We start from the raw sequence: 17,282 nt of genomic DNA on the forward strand, positions 1-17,282 counted from the left end.
CTCTAAGTAATATGTGATGACCATTAACGGGGCAACTAATCCATCTATACTTTCAAACGTTTACCAAGCATTTTTCTCCAATGCTCATCAGCATATAAATGGTAAACTTAGGGTTGGCTGCAATGATTGCAAGTACTGTAGACGAAATAGAAAGCTAAATTCAAGTGAATTTTAAAAACTCGAAAGCCTTTTAAAGTACTTACCTTTACACCGTTAAGTCATTCAAGCTAACATGAAGAAAATTTCAGAAAAACACAGTTACATAATAATTTATTTAATCTTAAGACATATGCCGAAACAAGACTATTAATTCTAGTTTTAATTTATTTAAGCGCTGTATTACAATACCATTGGCAAAACAAATCAACGAAAACTCAGAAAACGTAATGAAAGAAAAGAAAGAATTGTCCAAAATTTGAAAAATTATTTTGTAAGTTTACGTTTGTTGATCAGAAAGCTTTTTGATTTCTTTTTGGCTGAGAGAGTGGCGATTACGAACTGATCCGCTTACGAGTAAGTGCAGCACATACGTATTTTGCTTTACGTTCTGTACGAGTACGAGTATCTGGATGTCTATGAATAAATTCGATGGTGAGAGGTCGCTTGCGATGTGTTCAACATCCTCCTCCTCTTTTGTATACTTACCGAAATAATGGGTGGAAAAACAGAACAAATCAAAGGATACCAGGGAATCGGGAAAAATTGTTTTGAAGAATGTAAAGCGGCTAGCATGATGCCGCGAAATATTTGGGATACTTTCAAATTTTGTGTATATTCTTGCACTTCTGCAACTTGTTGTATTTTATTCACAATAATTAACTTTTTAAAAAAGAGAATTGCTAACGCTAGATTAAAATTCACTAAACAAACTATAATCGAACATAATCATAAACATAACCGACTTTAGACTACAACTTATCGAGGGCTCGAAATAATAATAATACAAGAACATGAATAAAGCAGTGGGTGAAATCATTTCTTCATCAAGTATGTATAGGCTAATTATACACATATAATGATAGGCATAGGTGTAGGTGTAGGTGTAGGTATAGGTTTAGCATAATAATATAATGCTCGGGGCAAAACATTAACAAAATCGATAATTACACAACACAACTAAACTTAGACTTAATATCAGGATCAAGCGGCGTCGATACACATGAAAATATATGTATGCATATGTACGATTACTATATGTACTATGTGTAAGTTATATAAGTAGCTGTTACGGTATGGTAATTACTCCTCCTCGACACATCCCCGCCTCATTTTTTCACACTCGCTTACTTTAGTAAAATGTATTTCTCTTTAGTTTTTGTTGCTTTAGCTTTACGAGTAGTTTTCTTCTCTTTTTTTTGTTTTTCATCGTTTTTAGAGTTAATTAAGTTCGAAAGCGACTTCAACTATGGAGTAAACATGCACACACTCATTGAAAATTCGCGACTTACGATTAACCATTTGCTAAAATCGAATTCGAGTTCATATCATACAAGTATTGAATATCTCTGCGTGTACGCAGTATATATATCTGCATTAATTTAGTTATCGAGTGCTTGCTTCGGCCGGAAATCAGCGCGATGTCTTAGTTTATATACAGGAACTTAGAAGGTATCAAAGGACACGACACGACGAAAAACATTACACGACAAAATTTATCCTAGACTGCGGAGTGTGTGTGTGTTTTGCGGGGGGCTGTGAGGGGTCCGAAAATTGTTAAACAATTTCTTTTGTTTCAAGAACATTTATCTGGGTCTACAATGTGCTCTGCGCTGCTCTGCTCTGCTCTGCCTAACTCTTAAGTGGATAGTTATGGTAAAATCTACTACTCGAACGCGTGTATTCATAATTTATGCGGGGTTATATTCACTGACGTTTAAGTATATTCATATTCATAATTTATAGTTCGGAAAATTCATAGTGCTCGCCTAGGTAAATGAGAGCGTTTGAGAGAAATACGTACATACATATATTTTCGTACAGTTGCGAAATTTCAAGTGCATCTGCTACGGCTGCTTCTTCATCTTACTCGTATCTATATTCAACTACCGAACTAAGCTGCATTATCGTGTTGGGTTTGGGACCTCAGGGGTTCCCTGGGGATCCCTGGGGATCCATAGAACTGACTTAATAACTAACTGCATTTCCATCAACGTCGACTGGTCACATAATCAACATCAGCGACGCCTGCGCACTCCTGGGCAGCTGCTCATCCTGATCCTCCTCCTCCTCCTGGTTTCAGGCTACATATTATCCTCTACCGCATCCTAGAGATCTCTGGAGTTTTTGTACATTTAACCGACCTCACTCGGCCTGGCTGGAGCATCTCTATCGTCTGGCTAACATGGAAAGTCCATGGCCAGCTCGTTCTTGATTAGCTGATGGTGGTTCGGATCGGACATGGGTTGGGGATTCGAGTTGGGCTGGTTGGTGACCCCACTCGGATTGGCTAACTGCTAGTAGGTGGCAAAGCCCATGGCGCCCGCGCTGCTGTTGTCCAAGGGTCACTGGTGCATCTTGGCGGCATGGTGACCCATGTTTAGGCTAAGGTTCAGGTGGTGGCTGCTGTGGTGCTGCTGGGTCGCCTGCGAGTGGTTGTGATTGCTGCTCGAGTTGTTGTTGTTGTTCTGCTGATTGGCCTGGCGCTGCGAGTTCTTCTTGTTCTTCATGCGCCGATTCTGGAACCATATCTTGACCTGTAGAGCAAGGGATATTATTATATGTATTTTCTAGGAATAGCTGTATCAATCACTTACCTGTCGCTCGGTCAACTGTAAGTTCCTGGCCAACTCCCAGCGCTTCTGCTTGGACACGTATGCATTGAAAAGGAACTCCTTCTCCAGCTCCAGGGTCTGGAACTTGGAGTACGGCTTCCGCTTTTTCCGGACGGACACCTGGCCGGTCCACTCGTGCAGTCCGGGATTGGGCGTGCAAGGACCCACTGCACCCACCGACAATCCACCGGAGGCTCCTGAAAACATCATCAAATAATAGGGTTACTTCATGCACAGACAGAAAGTGCGGGTGGTCCGCTGTTCGGTGCAATAAGAGATCGTTAAGTTTATAGTGCAATTAAGGAAATTGTTTAGCAATAAGCGTAATACAAAATTATTCAATTCAACGTTTATGGCCCCTTAATTGGTGCGGTACGGGGAGCGGAGCTCCGAATTGGCATGAGGCCCATATTCACACCCGAGTGCTTAATGTTTGATGAACACATTCGTTCCCGCTCATTGGGCGCCCAAATGAAGCAATTAATTTAATGTACAAAATAGGTGACGAGTTGGATTTATTTTTATTTAAATGCTAGTTTTAATCGCCGACTCAAGTAGAAAGTCTAATTTTTTGAGACAGCTCTTAAAATTGAATTGTCTTTCTTTTTATTAACTATTAATGACCAAGTGTGTGTGTGTCTCTACGAGACCTTCATTATAATTGTAAAACTGGCTAGCGAGGTCGTTCTTAGTGAAATATACCCCGATAAATACCTGTCTTTACTATTGGGGGTTCCCCAGGAAAATATGCATTGTTGACAGACACTCTTCTGACGCTTCGAAATGTTTTGGCGATAAGGCACAAACATAAGCAGGCCCCCATAGAATGCACTTCCAACGACTTTCACACCCACATTAAGGCGTAACGCTAGACAAATAGCGAGAATCGATTTATGGGCTGTTTTGCAGTACGCTAATTGAACGACAAACTTGCCGGTTTCGCAGTTCGCTGTTCTAAGCGATACGGTGACAAAACAGCAAGGCAACAACAAAAGAACTTTGGATGCACTTGGGAAAATTGCATAAGGTTTTCAATTTCATATTAAGAGATTTATATCTTTTCAACTAGTTTGGAATACATTATTTTCTATTTACGATTGATTTTAAATATTGTATTTTACAGTTTAAGGTATCATACATCATTTTATTTGGCCTATTTTTTTTAATTTCAATTTAAACTAAGATTTTATAACCAAAGCATAACAAAGCATTACAAAATGATTATAATTATACCCGTTACTCGTAGAGTAAAAGGGTATACTAGATTCGTCGGAAAGTATGTAACAGGCAAAAGGAAGCGTTTCCGACCCCATAAAGTATATATATTCTTGATCAGGATCACTAGCCGAGTCGATCTAGCCATGTCCGTCTGTCCGTCTGTCCGTCTGTCCGTCTGTCCGTCTGTCTGTCCGTCCGGATGAACGCTGAGATCTTGGAAACTATGAGAGCTAGGCTATTGAGATTTGGCGTGCAGATTCCTGAGCTTCTTACGCAGCGCAAGTTTGTTTCAGTAGAGTGCCACGCCCACTCTAACGCCCACAAACCGCCCAAAACTGTGGCACTTACATTTTTGATGCTAGAATAAAAATTTTAACTGAAATGTATTGTTCTCATCAGTACCTATCGATTGACCTAAAAAAAAGTTTGCCACGCCCACTTTAACGCCCACAAACCGCCCACAAACTTCAAAAAATCGTAAATATGAACGTGGATATCTCGGAAACTATCAAAGATAGAGAATCGGGATCTCAGATTTAGATTCTGTAGCTTTGTACGCAGAGCAATTTTGTCACGCGAATATGCCACGCCCACTATAACGCCCACAAACCGCCCAAACCTGTGGCGTCCACAATTGTTATGCTAGATGAAAAATTTTAACTGAAATGTATTGATCTCGTCAATACCTATCGATTGATCCAAAAACAAATTTGCCACGCCCACTCTAACGCCCAGAACGCTTAAATCTGTCTACCGCCGGTAGGTGGCGTATTTAAATCTCGCTTTGCTGCTTGCATATCTCCATTTCCCTTTGGTCCCTTAAGCTGAGTAACGGGTATCTGATAGTCGAGGTACTCGACTATAGCGTTCTTCCTTGTTTTATATTAGTTCATTAAAAGTATTCTTGACCAAAATGTTGTTTTAGAAAAAATTTCAATATTATTTATTTTAATTTAATCAGAAAATAAGGTTATCTCTGAAAAAATTTCAAGCAATTTAAAAGCAATGTTATATGTTGTATTAAAAAGAAAATACAATTTGTTGAAGAACATGTTAAAAGTTTTTTGTGATTTTTACGCGCGTCGCACTTAAATGTGCTGGTTGCTTTTCAAGACTCACCTGAGCTGGAGTAGTTCTCGCCGGGATAGCCGCGCAGTCCGCCTGGAGAGGAGTAGGTGGGCGGCTCGTAGCTGGACGTCGAAGTGCCCTCGACGGACTGACGGGCGGCGGCGCTCACGTGGCGCTCCTGGTCGTTCATATAGGCCACTGCCGCCGCGGCGGTGCTGGCGGAGCTGCTCTGATCGGCGCGGTAGCCTCCGGTCCAGTACTGTTTTGGGAAAAGAGGGATCTGGGTTGGAGGAGAGTTCTCTATAAGAAAGTGGGCCACTTACAACCGGAAACTGGCTGGTGTCTGGATAGGGGTAGGGGAACATGTGGTTGCGGTCGTAGTGCCCTTTCGCGTAGCCTGGATACTGGTTGAATGCGTCATCGTTGTAGGTCCAGTGTGCCGGGTGCCGCTTGACCGCCGCCGAGGTGTCCGTCTCGAATCCCGGCCGCATGGCGGGTATGTGCAGGGGCGCTAATTGGATGGACATATTGATGTCTGAAAGCAAGCGGGACAAGCGGATTGGGTGTTATTAACATTTGGCCAAAGTCAGGTAAATCTAATTTTAACGACTATTTGTGATTGCTCAGATGTACATATATCACCCACGAGCTACTTTATTATTGTTGCAGTTTTTCACCTTCGCTTCCTAGCTTGTTGGCAAATGCTAATATTTTATTAATCTATAACTCATAGGATAAGTCCAAGATATGTTTTCTAAAAATTGGCTGCAGATTCTTTGTATTCTTTATCAAAGCGGTAGGTTCTTCGCATGCATTATTGAGGTGTACGAACTGTTAGAACCAAACAAATATTCGAATAATATTATAACTATAATAGCTTAACCATTTGCCTGTATAACATTAATGCTACACCAAGTTCTTAAAACTAAATAAAAAGATATGTATTTATTGATATTCTATAAAAAGTCTGTCTTTCTCATGACTTTTAAATTAAGTATTTTTACGAATTGCAGTTTCTAAAAATGTAATGTTTATGCTGGTTTCCAATAGCCATTTTGCTGATAAATAAAATTGGTCCAAATAAAAGGGAAAATATTTTTTACAAACAAGTAAAAGGCGTGACGATTCCTAACAGAGGTCAAGAAAACCCTTATCAGCCTTTTTAAGCGTAATGCAATCAACAAAACTGGAACACTCATTGCAATAGCGACAGAAAAAAGAAGTAAGACGGCCCTGTTCCCAATTTGATTTCCCGAGTATTTTTAGATTTTCTCAGGGGTGTAAATGATTTAAAAATGATTTTTTCTAGAAAAAATCTTCTCCTCCAAGATTTTTTAGTAGACTTCTAATAGAGTTGCTCCAAGATATTTCAGATTTCCAATAAGAATTGGCATTGGTACTACCACAGATAATAGAAGGACCCAAGGATGCGTAACGCCCATATAACTGAATGTCTTGCTTGACTGATATATTTTCTGGGACCTCACCTTCCTTCTGAGAACTAACACTGGAGGGAGAAACACTCGCCGTGGTGGGCGGAACGATCTGTGTCTGGCCAGGAGCAACTGCAGCATTCTGCTGGAGATTCGCGGAGGCGCCGCTGGCCACGCTATTTGGGGTCTGTTGCTGCTGCGGCAGTTGCTGGTGGTGGGGCGATGTGAGATGTTGCTGCTGCTGCTGCTGTTGTTGCTGCTGTTGTTGGGCGGAGGATCCAGTGGGTGTTTGGGCGGGACTGAGGGCGCCGGCCACCGGTGTTGTCGCCAGCTGTTGCTGCTGCTGCTGCTGCTGTTGCTGCTGGAGTTGCTGCTGCTGCTGCGGAGCGGGGAGGAGTTGCTGCTGCACGGCGACAATTGGCACAGGCGGGGGATCCTCGTACATGACCGCATGCGTGGGCGTGGAATGTGTGGTGGGCGCTGACTGCTGTTGCTGCTGCTGGAGCACCGAGGAGGGCGAGGTGGCGACGACTGCATGTTGCTGCTGCTGCTGCTGCTGTTGCTGTTGCTGCTGCTGCAGGTGGGGATGCGCGCTGTGGTGATGGCTGGTGGTGTGCAGAGGCTGAGGCAGGTGGTGGTGCGCATGGTGGTGCAGTTGCTGCAGATGTTGCTGCTGCTCCTGCAGATGCTGCTGCTCCTGCTGCTGCTGCTGCTGTTGTTGCTGCTGCTGTTGCTGCTGCTGCTGCTGTTGCAGGTGGTGTTGCTGCATGGCGGGCAGGGAGGGATGCGCCTGGGGATGCGGATGCGGGTGCGGATGCGGGTGGGCGGTGGGTACGTGGGTGTGGGTGTGTGTGTGATGCCCCCACCACGCCCCGGCAGCGGCGTGCGACCCGACTGCCGAGACATCGTGGGGGTCGTAGAGAGCGCACGCCAGCGGGATGGTTGGGGTCTGGGGGAGGGGTGGAATATTTACGGTTATCTTGGACGCGTTGCACTCGAACAGCGGCGACGTTGGGTTAAGGCGGTGCAGTGGGGTCGATCGCCTCGACCCACCGACCTTTTTTATATTTTTAGCACCCCTTTATTAAAGTTGTAATTTTTTTTAATTTTTTAGATTTTGTTTTTAGTTTTTCTTCAATTTTTAAATCAGTTTTCAATATCCAAATAAGTAATTTTGGCTGCCCCTTTTTCTTGCGTACCGCACACGCACACAGACGTCCGCCAGCGGTCACACGCACACGCCGACTTACTCACACACGCACACTGCCCGAAGAGCGGGCAAAGAGAGTCACTTTGTTGTTGCACAGGGGATCGAATCAGTTTCGGTTTCACAGGGTGTTCACGGTAGCCAGAAACTCAGGCAATATTTTCAAATTGGCTTTTTTAGTTTTCCAAAATTTTTCAATTCTCCAAATTTGTGCTTTTTTTAGTTCAAGTTTTTCTTTTCACTTTTCTTTTTACTTTTGCTTGCTCCTCTGTTTTGTATTTATTTTTCTTTTCCCTTTTGTTTTTTATAATTATCATAAATAGTTTATTATTTGTGGGGCCTGCAGTAGTTGTTGTTTTTTCTGCTGCCGCTGGCGTTCGCTTTTTATGTTGCTGGTCATAAAATTTGATTTTACGACCAAAACAAACAATTAAACGCAATGTTTGCAACAGTTAACAAAAATGTTATTATTTCTCTTCGGAACGCCGGGGGATTTGGTGTTTTGATTAAATTTTTTTTCGAGATTGGAATTGGATTTTTTAATTTTTTCGAAAATGTTCAAGTTTAGTTTTTGAACCGTGCGAGCGAAAGACTTCCAGCTGAATGGACGGCGAGTGGGAAATCGCTCAAGTCCCAGTCCTCGGCGCTTGACTTGGGTGTTGTTGCTGCCGTAGTTGCTGCTGTTGTAGTTGCTGTTGCTGTTGTTGCTGTTGCTGCTGGACGCCCGCGCGCCTTCCAACCGAACAGAGCGAAGCACAAATCTACACTGACAAGCGGCAGCGCACGGCGACAACATATCGCTGGCACACCGACAACACAGAACCAGAATCGCTCTCCCCGTCTCGCTTTAAGAGTCAAGAGTCATGCAGTGTAGCACAAAAGGCATCGGCGCCAGCCTAATCGCGTGTGTGCGTGTGCCTCCCCGTCCGTGTGACTCGAAAGAGAGCGCGCGCATGCGCCTATGTTGCTGCTGCTTAGTGGTGGTTGCTAGTTGCTGCTCCTGCTGCTGCTTCTCTCTTGTGGCGCATTATGCACACGTACACTGTATACACCGTCTGTGTGGATCCCAAACGAGCAGACTGTGTGTGTGTGTGTGAGTGGGGGCACCCAAAGAGAGTTCTTAGTATTGCTGCTGGCGCAGAAATTCCACTTTTTCAACTAGCCAGGCCAGTTTGTCGAAAAAGATGGTATCTTGGCCCTGGAATCCGCTGAGCTCAGCAGGTGCTCCAAGTCGCCGAGGAAGCACACACGCACAGTGTACGTGTGAAGGCCTCCGCTCTTTAGAGAAGCCAACAACAAAAAACACGCGCTCTCTTATTGCCCGTTTTTGGGGGCTGATTTGAATACTTAACACGCGCGCACCGCAGCGCCATCTATGGCCGAGATTTGAAGTGGGATGAGTTGGTGGGCAGGGAGGCGTGGTAGGTCGCTCGACTTTGTGTGTAGTTCGCTGTTGGCGCTTTTTTATCGATTGCCAGCAGTAAAAACATCTTAGAAAAAACACGCTCTATGGGAACTCAGTATCCCAACTAATTATTCCAGCCATCAAAGCAAAGTGACTAATTAATGTTAATTAGCTAAACAAATACATGCGTGCGCCAGCTCTTTCAGCAAATTATGACAGCACACAATTGTGAGGAACCCCGGGTCTACTTTCACCCCTATCTCTTCGCTTTATCTTCCCCTAAGCGATTCCTTCGGATTTCCTTCCCTTTCCCGCCTCGAACGGCATTTGCCAAATTTTACGCTGCAATGGACAATTATGGGAATTTTATGGCAATTGCCATTGGAAGAAAAGAAAAGGCACAGGGTCGGGGGCAAAGAAATGTTAACAAATCGTAAAAAGGACGCGACGAGAGCAACTCTCAACCCGCTTGACAACAAAATGTACGTACAATCGCATAAAAATCCATTCTCAGCAATTACAATAATACATTTATGCAAGGGTTAAGGAAAATGTCAGAAGTAAACTTGAATATTTTATATCTCACATTGAAACAGTTGTGAGCAATGTCATTTTGAATACATAACGTGCTATAAATCATTGTTGATATAATACCAAGTGAATAAATTTGTTTGCATTCAGTTGAAATTTTAATAAAATTAAAAACATTTTTAATCGATTTTCGAAGGCATGTTATTTTGAAGCAATTGAATAAATCCGGAAGAATTGTTAAGTTGAGAATATATAAATATTTTAAAATATTAAAATTTGATTATAATTTGTAAACTTAGTTTAAAAACAAGGAAGAACGCTATAGTCGAGTACCTCGACTATCAGATACCCGTTACTCAGCTAAAGGGACCAAAGGAAAATGGAGATATGCAAGCAGCAAATGCGCCACCTACCGGCGGTAGACAGATTTAAGCGTTGTGGGCATTAGAGTGGGCGTGGCAAAGTTTTTTTTAAATCAATCGATAGGTATTGACGAGACCAATACATTTAAGTTAAAATTTTTTATCTAGCACGAAAATTGTGGGCGCCACAGGCTTGGGCGGTTTGTGGGCGTTAGAGTGGGCGTGGCAAACTTTTTTTTAAATCAATCGATAGGTATTGACGAGACCAATACATTTCAGCTTAAATTTTTTATCTACCATGAAAATTGTGGGCGCCACAGACTTGGGCGGTTTGTGGGCGTTGGAGTGGGCGTGGCATATTCGCGTAATAAACTTGCGCTGCGCTCAAGCCTACGGAATCTAAATCTGAAAACTCGTTTCTCTATCTTTGATATTTTCCGAGATATCCGCGTTCATATTTACGATTTTTTGAAGTTTGTGGGCGGTTTGTGGGCGTTAAAGTGGGCGTGGCAAACTTTTTTTTAGGTCAGTCGGTAGGTATTGATGAGAACAATACATTTCAGTTAAAATTTTTGTTCTAGCATCAAAACTGTAGGAGCCACAGTTTTGGGCGGTTTGTGGGCGTTAGAGTGGGCGTGGCACTCTTTTGAAACAAACTTGCGCTGCGCAGGAATCTCAGGAATCTGCATGCCTAATCCCAGTATTGTAGCTCTTATAGTTTCCAAGATCTCAGCGTTCATACGGACAGACGGACAGACGGACAGACGGACAGACGGACAGACGGACAGACGGACAGACGGACAGACGGACATGGCTAGATCGACTCGGCTAGTGATCCTGATCAAGAATATATATACTTTATGGGGTCGGAAACGCTTCCTTCTGCCTGTTACATACTTTCCGACGAATCTAGTATACCCTTTTACTCTACGAGTAACGGGTATAATTATGGTTTTAATATAAATACTTTAAACGTCTCTTTCTAAGTAGGTGTCAAAATTGCAAATGGTTTATTTTTTAAATTTATTAAATTCATCGGGTATTTTCTGCCCTTTTCACAAGATTTCCTTAGGGCTAGTTACACTTCTCTGATTACAACTGTCCTAGTAAGGTTTATCTCTTACCTGGAGGATGGGAACTGATGCTGGGAGAAATACTCGCCGCTGTCGGCGCAACGAGGTGGTTTTGGCCGGACGCCACCGCTGAGAGTTGTTGCTGGGACGGTGCTTGGTGGGTCTGCACCGCTGCTGGATTCGGGATGGATCTACTCCACCGGTCTACTCAATTCCAGGGTAGAGTTCTGCAAATAAAGATACAGAAAGTCGTAGTAAGTAAACCACTACAAGGTCCATCAATAAACTCTGTTTCAATGAGGCGCCACTCATCATAGCTGGCCATTTTCCCCGACCTTTAAGAAGGAAAAAAACAAAAGCCTAAGGAAGCCGTCTTTATGGCCGGCGCAAACGTCTTGTTTGCATTTGACACCGCGCAGGTAATGATGCCGACTCAACTGGCAGCCAACCAGGGGCGAGGGCGGCGGCAACAGGATGCAGGATGAAGGATGCCGCGATTTCCCGCAGGGACAGGCCCTCAAGTCAGTGCGGAAGTGAGCGCCGGGCCAGGCCAAAAAAAGGGAAAGGGAATGGGTCAAAGTCGGATTCGGATTCGGAGTCAGTAAGACAAGGAGACGCGCAGACAGCAGCGACAGACAGCCGTCAAACACGTCGTAAAATTTGTTTCTCGTTTCGCATTTGCATTGTGCAACACTCACAGATACACACGCGGATCTCCCAAAGGCGGTGTCAGGGTCAAAGTCAACTCCTGCCCTTCGACTGTCTGTACTTTCATGCCCAACTGCACTCCACACTCCACACCATTCTGGAGGAACCGAGGAGGAACTACGGAGGAACTGGCCCATGTGTCCCTCAAGAGTTTCGCTTTCGCTTTGATCGCACTCAGCTCTCTCGTAAAATCATTTGACTGCAGTTCCTTCTGGACGTGGATAAGGTTAAATGGGAAACGCAAACGATTTGTTCGGCACAGAGTTTATAGTTTTTATACATTTACTTTAAACACAGCAGCAATTGTGATGATCGGTGCTAAGATTAGTCATCTAAAATCATTTAAATCACTCAACATTTATATAAATTTGAATAAAATCAATATGCAGTTGATAAAAATGTTATGTTAATAACTGTATAAGACTATTTTGATAATTCTTTAAAATTAACATTTTATAGTTGACATTTTAAGGTGTTCTCTATTGTATGGCTTCTAAGCCACAAATATTTCTAAGTGCATTAGAAATTGATATTTTTAGCGGTGGGTAATTTCTTTCAGAATGATTAAAAGTCTCAGAAATATACATTTCTTAATAGAACAATATTGCCGCTGATCAAGACGGTCAAAAATTAAGTCTAGTTATTTTCAAGACTATAATGAAAATATAAAAAAAGCGCAATGACGATAGCCCGATTCTCAACTTCTATAACCGTGGGAAGATCCATTCAGTGGGTGTCGTAATTATCGTGAATAATTTGTATTTTTGTCACCAACAATAAAGCCTTTCATTCGCTTTGCCTCTCTCCTCGTTCTTTTTTTTTTAGAAGAAATAGAGCTATAGCCATAAAAAGAATTTCTTCCATTTTTAACGATTCCCAAATTTGAATAAGTTAATTAACAAAATTAATATTCAAATGGGTTTATGGCCGAAATGGCGGCTTATGGCTTCATTATGTGTGTGCCCGGTCCCAGAGTTTGGTTAAAATTTAAATTCGAGTTCGGACAACAATAAACCTACCACAAAATATATATAATCGTCGTTGGACAAATTCACATGCAATATGTCCGAAGAAAGAAACGAGAAAATATGGTGAGAGGTAAGTTCATTGGCCAGTCGCCATAAAAATTTGGGCTGTTTGCTCACTGGGTTCTTGGGTTCTTCTCCGGCCGGAGATGCTGCGTCCGAATTAAATGATATAAAATTAAATTCATGTTATCCAATTAGACACAGGGGTCCCGCACCGCGATCGTTAATGATCTTTCTCCCAGCTAATTATGATACGACTCGGCCAGTTCGCTCGGCACCTTTAATGGCCTGGAATCTCTCTATTCTCGGAACCCTTTTTTTTCTGGACCCGCACCGTATTCCCAGTAAGCCGGAGACGAATCAGAGATATACGCGGCCCGATTCCGATTCTGAGTAAACTGAAAAACTAAGCTTGGATTGGATGAGGTGACTTGGCGGCATTTGTGACTTTTCCAAACAAGTTTTTCTCATTCCTGTTTGCGTTTGATCGTGGAAACGTGTTCTGGGGGATTCTTTTTCTTACGAAAAAAGCAGAAGAAGAGCCAGCCAGAAATTGGGCAACCGAACCGCCGACAGACAGAATCATCCGAGCGAGAAATACAAGAGATACAAGATACAAGATACACACAGCGAACTCATCCCATCCCATCCATAATTAGAACAAAGAGCGGATGGAGGGGCAGAAAAATGAAATATCGTGCTGACAGCTTCCAAGCGAGACATTTTGTGGAAAGATGTCAGAGGCAGCCATGTATCTGTAGCTGTATCTTTTTCGGAATCTGTATCTGAATCCCTAAGATATATGTCGGCTGCATGTGTTCTCGTTCTCCTTCCCATTCCCAACATGGCCACCGCCCCTTGCCCCGTTTTCAAAAATTGTTTACCCAGCGTTTCCATTTTTTTTAAATTTTTGGCAACATCCTTTTGGGACTCATCCATTGTGGCTGCAATTTATGATCGGGAATTGCTTTGTTTAATTATGTACACAAAATGTCGTTGCTCTTTGTCTGGCACACAAGCAATTGACGGTGCTGGCACATTGTAGCATTTTATGCCCAACTGTTTGTAGAACATCTTAGATGTGCCATAAATATGTCATCGGACTAAGTGCTATAGGAATAGCCTCTGAGATTACACACTAAAATTTGTGTAGTCTGATTCGACTTTCTGGCTAAAAGCTGCTTAATTATTCTCAAGAAAATCTTTTTCGGGGACTAAAGGTCGACCATCTTGACCACCCTTTCAGCCCTTTTTAAAAGGGTCAAAAGGTGCCAGCCTTCACATTGAGGGATCAATTAAAGGAGCACTAATTGAGAGACCCCCCCAGTTAAATGCCAAAATGTGGAAGCCACAATTAGCCGTGATACCCCTAAATGGCCGTTTATCGTATCTGGCATTCATATAAGTTTAAGCACCTGAGAAAGTGCCGTGTCTGTACTTGAGCCATATTTTAGTACATTAAATCTAACTAGTTAACTGCCTTTTATTGCCAGCAAAGCGTTTTACGACAGACATATACGGGCCGCAACTCTTTGGCAAGTGAAATTGTATGTAGATTGCATTATATATTGCAATAAAAATAAAAGTAAACACCCCTAAAATTAAAACAACACTTTTGGCCACTTTATGGGTAGTCAGCGGTGGATCCATGAGTGGAGAATGCAAGTGGCTCGTAGTGGTTTTATGTTCGGAATTAAGTCGACGGAAAGTTGAAGGCCCGTGTCAGGCGTTTGACTTCTGTCTGCTCACTTGTTCGGCATTGGATTCAGTTTTTCAGTTTTTTCAAGCCCTATAAACGGGGCCACAGCTCCTTAAATTCGGGCATTACTTTCACCTTCTCCGACAGACGAATCTCCTGCGTTGACAGGCGGCGGCGACCTTCGGGCAAACTCATAAATTTAATTACAAAGGGCTGCGGGGCTACAGGGGCGGCCATAAAAATAGACACATTTGCAGTCGCTTCCGTTCGATTCAAATTCCACTCAGTGGCCAAAATCGAGGGCCATAAACCAGCTCTTTTGAACTTGAACCACATGCGAGGGATATCTATTCTGTTTTAATGGCACTTATTGCGCCAAGGCTCTCACGCTTTTTCCACTTAGCATTTTCAAAAACTTTCCCAAAAATCGCAATTGATCCTTAACCCATTGATGGCGTTGCAGTTGGTCAATCGGGCAGTCGCACCTCTTGTTTGAACGGCTTTATGGCCAGTGGGCCAAAGTGTTAATTGCCCCGCTCCACTCCAATAAGGTGTTAATACCATGTTTATGGGCATTAAATTGGCCACCAGTTAAAATTCCAGCAAACACGACGAGACACGAGTTATGATGTCGTTAGGCTATTTGATGGCGTCTCAGCACATCCCCACATATTTGTACCCTGCCATCTGGGAGTGTGATAAAAGAGCCGGGGATTTTATGGCGAATTAATTGTCACAGAACGAGAAATCTCCCGAACCGAAATCGCCCAGAGATTTGTGCCGCGCATTATTGCATATATGCAAATCGTAGCGAGAGGTTTTTCTACTTTTAAGTTAACGAAATTGAATCGCAGCCTTACTTTAGCTTATCCCAAAGCCAAGACATAAAACCCAGTCTTGCCAAACCAAACAAAAAGAAAAAGAGAAATAAGTGAAATCATCAATTTGGTTTTTCCAGCTCACTCTTGCTCTAAGAAAATTCTCAGCGGGGGATGAAAACTTTTCTACATTGTGTTTCTATTTCTTGTTTGGAATTTTCTTTCGCCCATCCTTCACTTATCCCTCGTTTTCCTTTTAAAGGCAACATCCTCATTTACATAAGCATAATTTCCACATAGAATAGTTACATAGCTAAGCAGCACAAGGAGATACATACATATATAGCCAGAAAAACACCCCTTCCGCCCCTTTTTTTGACATGCCTGGCAGCCAAAGTCAGCAAAATATTTATTCAAATAGCGTGCGCGTCTCCGGCTCCCTAAAGGTTAATTTCAGTTTCGCTACATCAACGGCCTCCACCGCCCACCGCCCACCGCCCATCGCCCACACAGCCACCCACTTCCGCTGGCTGCCAGGGTTTTTGGCCCAAACAACCCCCACAAAAACGACAGGCGGTCGCGATAAGCAAAGTCAAAAGCATTCAAGGATAAAGGGAAACAGGCCGAAAGAGAGAGAGAGGAAAAGGAGCGAGTGAGATGGAAAACCTGGGGGAGGGGGTGGAAAAGCGGGCGCCAACGCTTGAGGGCGGCTCGGAAAAACACGAACCACCCCCAAGGACCAAGGGTAGCCGAGTTTGAAAACACTTTTGCTGACGTTGTCGCTTGCTAAACTGAACACCAAGAAACCAACACACCCATGAAAACAAGGACGAAGGATGATGGCTGTGGGTGGCTGGGCTGGAATATCGATCCCTCTTGGGTCGTTGCCTGCACTCAATGAGTTCTCAATTTACTTTGTGCCATCGCTTTTGTGCTCCTCGTACATATAGATTTTGTATCCTCCAGATACACCACGAGCAAACAGTCCTGGCGAGTGGAAAACCCAGATATCGAGGGCCTCATGAACACCCATTAAAGCATTCCATTCCAGCACACCAAATGACAACTGCCATGAGTTTTATTCTTTCAGATGCGCTCTGCCATGCAGACGTTATTAATTGAATTATAAATTTAACATTTTATTATTGTCTCTGCCCAGCTGCAGGTTGCCAGTACCCCTAAAGATCTCCAGAAACCATTCCAAGACTACGTGATAAGCCTGAAAATGTTAAAATGTCCGCCTCTGCCGAATAATATCTCTCTTTCCCTCGTTTCCGTGGAATTCCTGCTGACTAATATGTTGAGGACCTCTAGCTAATTTTCATTTGGGTGCCCGCGGAAGAAGTGGATAAATGATGTACTGTGGGCCGCACAAGTATAAAAATAATATGATCTTCTAATAAAGTTCTGTAAATTTTTGAAAACATTTCTTCAGTCTCCTAAAATACTTTGATTTTTCAAGAACCTTCCAAAAATATCTGAAGAAATGCATTAATCCTATTTAGCTTTTATTAATTTTATGCAAACGGCTTGGATTAAATTTAAGCGCTGTTTTTTTCTTTAACAGGATTTGAGCCCAACATGTTTGGAAAATTAGATATGAGAACAAAAAACGACGAGTGAACAATTATGTTTAGACAAAAAATACCTGATACCTGAATACCTTTTTAGAATTTAATAATATTTTAATCCCATTGTATTCCCCCTTATAAGCGTACTTTTTCCAGATCTCATCCACTGTCCGCTCAAGGGAGAAAATACCACATTCCCCATCAGAGCGCAGCTCGATTAGCCAACAGAGGGGAAAAGACGAGATAACAAGTTGAACCGGTCCGTTGGTCCGCCCGTCCGCCAGTCCAATCGTCCATCCGTCCGCTGGTCGGCCGATCCGCCCGTCCCCTTCCCCTTTCCCCTCTCCCCTACCCACCAGACACACAATGAGAGGAGGAAAAGACATGCGA

The 17,282-nt window shown here is 43.1% G+C and overlaps 1 protein-coding gene across 1 annotated transcript; it reads right to left on the reverse strand.

Moving 5' to 3' along the window:
- Nucleotides 1–753: 753 nt before the first annotated feature.
- LOC119557467 (homeobox protein abdominal-B) lies at nucleotides 754–8,447 on the reverse strand. The gene is made up of 5 exons (XM_037870236.1): nucleotides 6,545–8,447; nucleotides 5,381–5,592; nucleotides 5,109–5,316; nucleotides 2,754–2,968; nucleotides 754–2,693 (listed from the first exon to the last, which is right to left on the reverse strand). Exons 1-5 carry the CDS (start codon nucleotides 7,257–7,259, stop codon nucleotides 2,502–2,504), a joined length of 1,542 nt encoding a protein of 513 aa, XP_037726164.1. The 5' UTR covers nucleotides 7,260–8,447; the 3' UTR covers nucleotides 754–2,501.
- Between the last annotated feature and the right edge of the window lie 8,835 nt (nucleotides 8,448–17,282).

The sequence above is a fragment of the Drosophila subpulchrella genome, chromosome 3R, assembly GCF_014743375.2.
Source record: "Drosophila subpulchrella strain 33 F10 #4 breed RU33 chromosome 3R, RU_Dsub_v1.1 Primary Assembly, whole genome shotgun sequence".
Lineage (NCBI taxonomy): Eukaryota > Metazoa > Arthropoda > Insecta > Diptera > Drosophilidae > Drosophila > Drosophila subpulchrella.

What these genes read in the sequence shown, in the direction of transcription:
- LOC119557467 (XM_037870236.1), bottom strand. Translation starts at nt 7,259, where the DNA reads ATGCAGCAACACCACCTGCAACAGCAGCAGCAGCAGCAACAGCAGCAG. An exon ending in ACACCAGCCAGTTTCCGGTT is followed by an intron (nt 5,317 to 5,380) that starts GTAAGTGGCCCA and finishes TTCCCAAAACAG; the next exon opens with TACTGGACCGGAGGCTACCG. An exon ending in CGAGAACTACTCCAGCTCAG is followed by an intron (nt 2,969 to 5,108) that starts GTGAGTCTTGAA and finishes TGATGTTTTCAG; the next exon opens with GAGCCTCCGGTGGATTGTCG.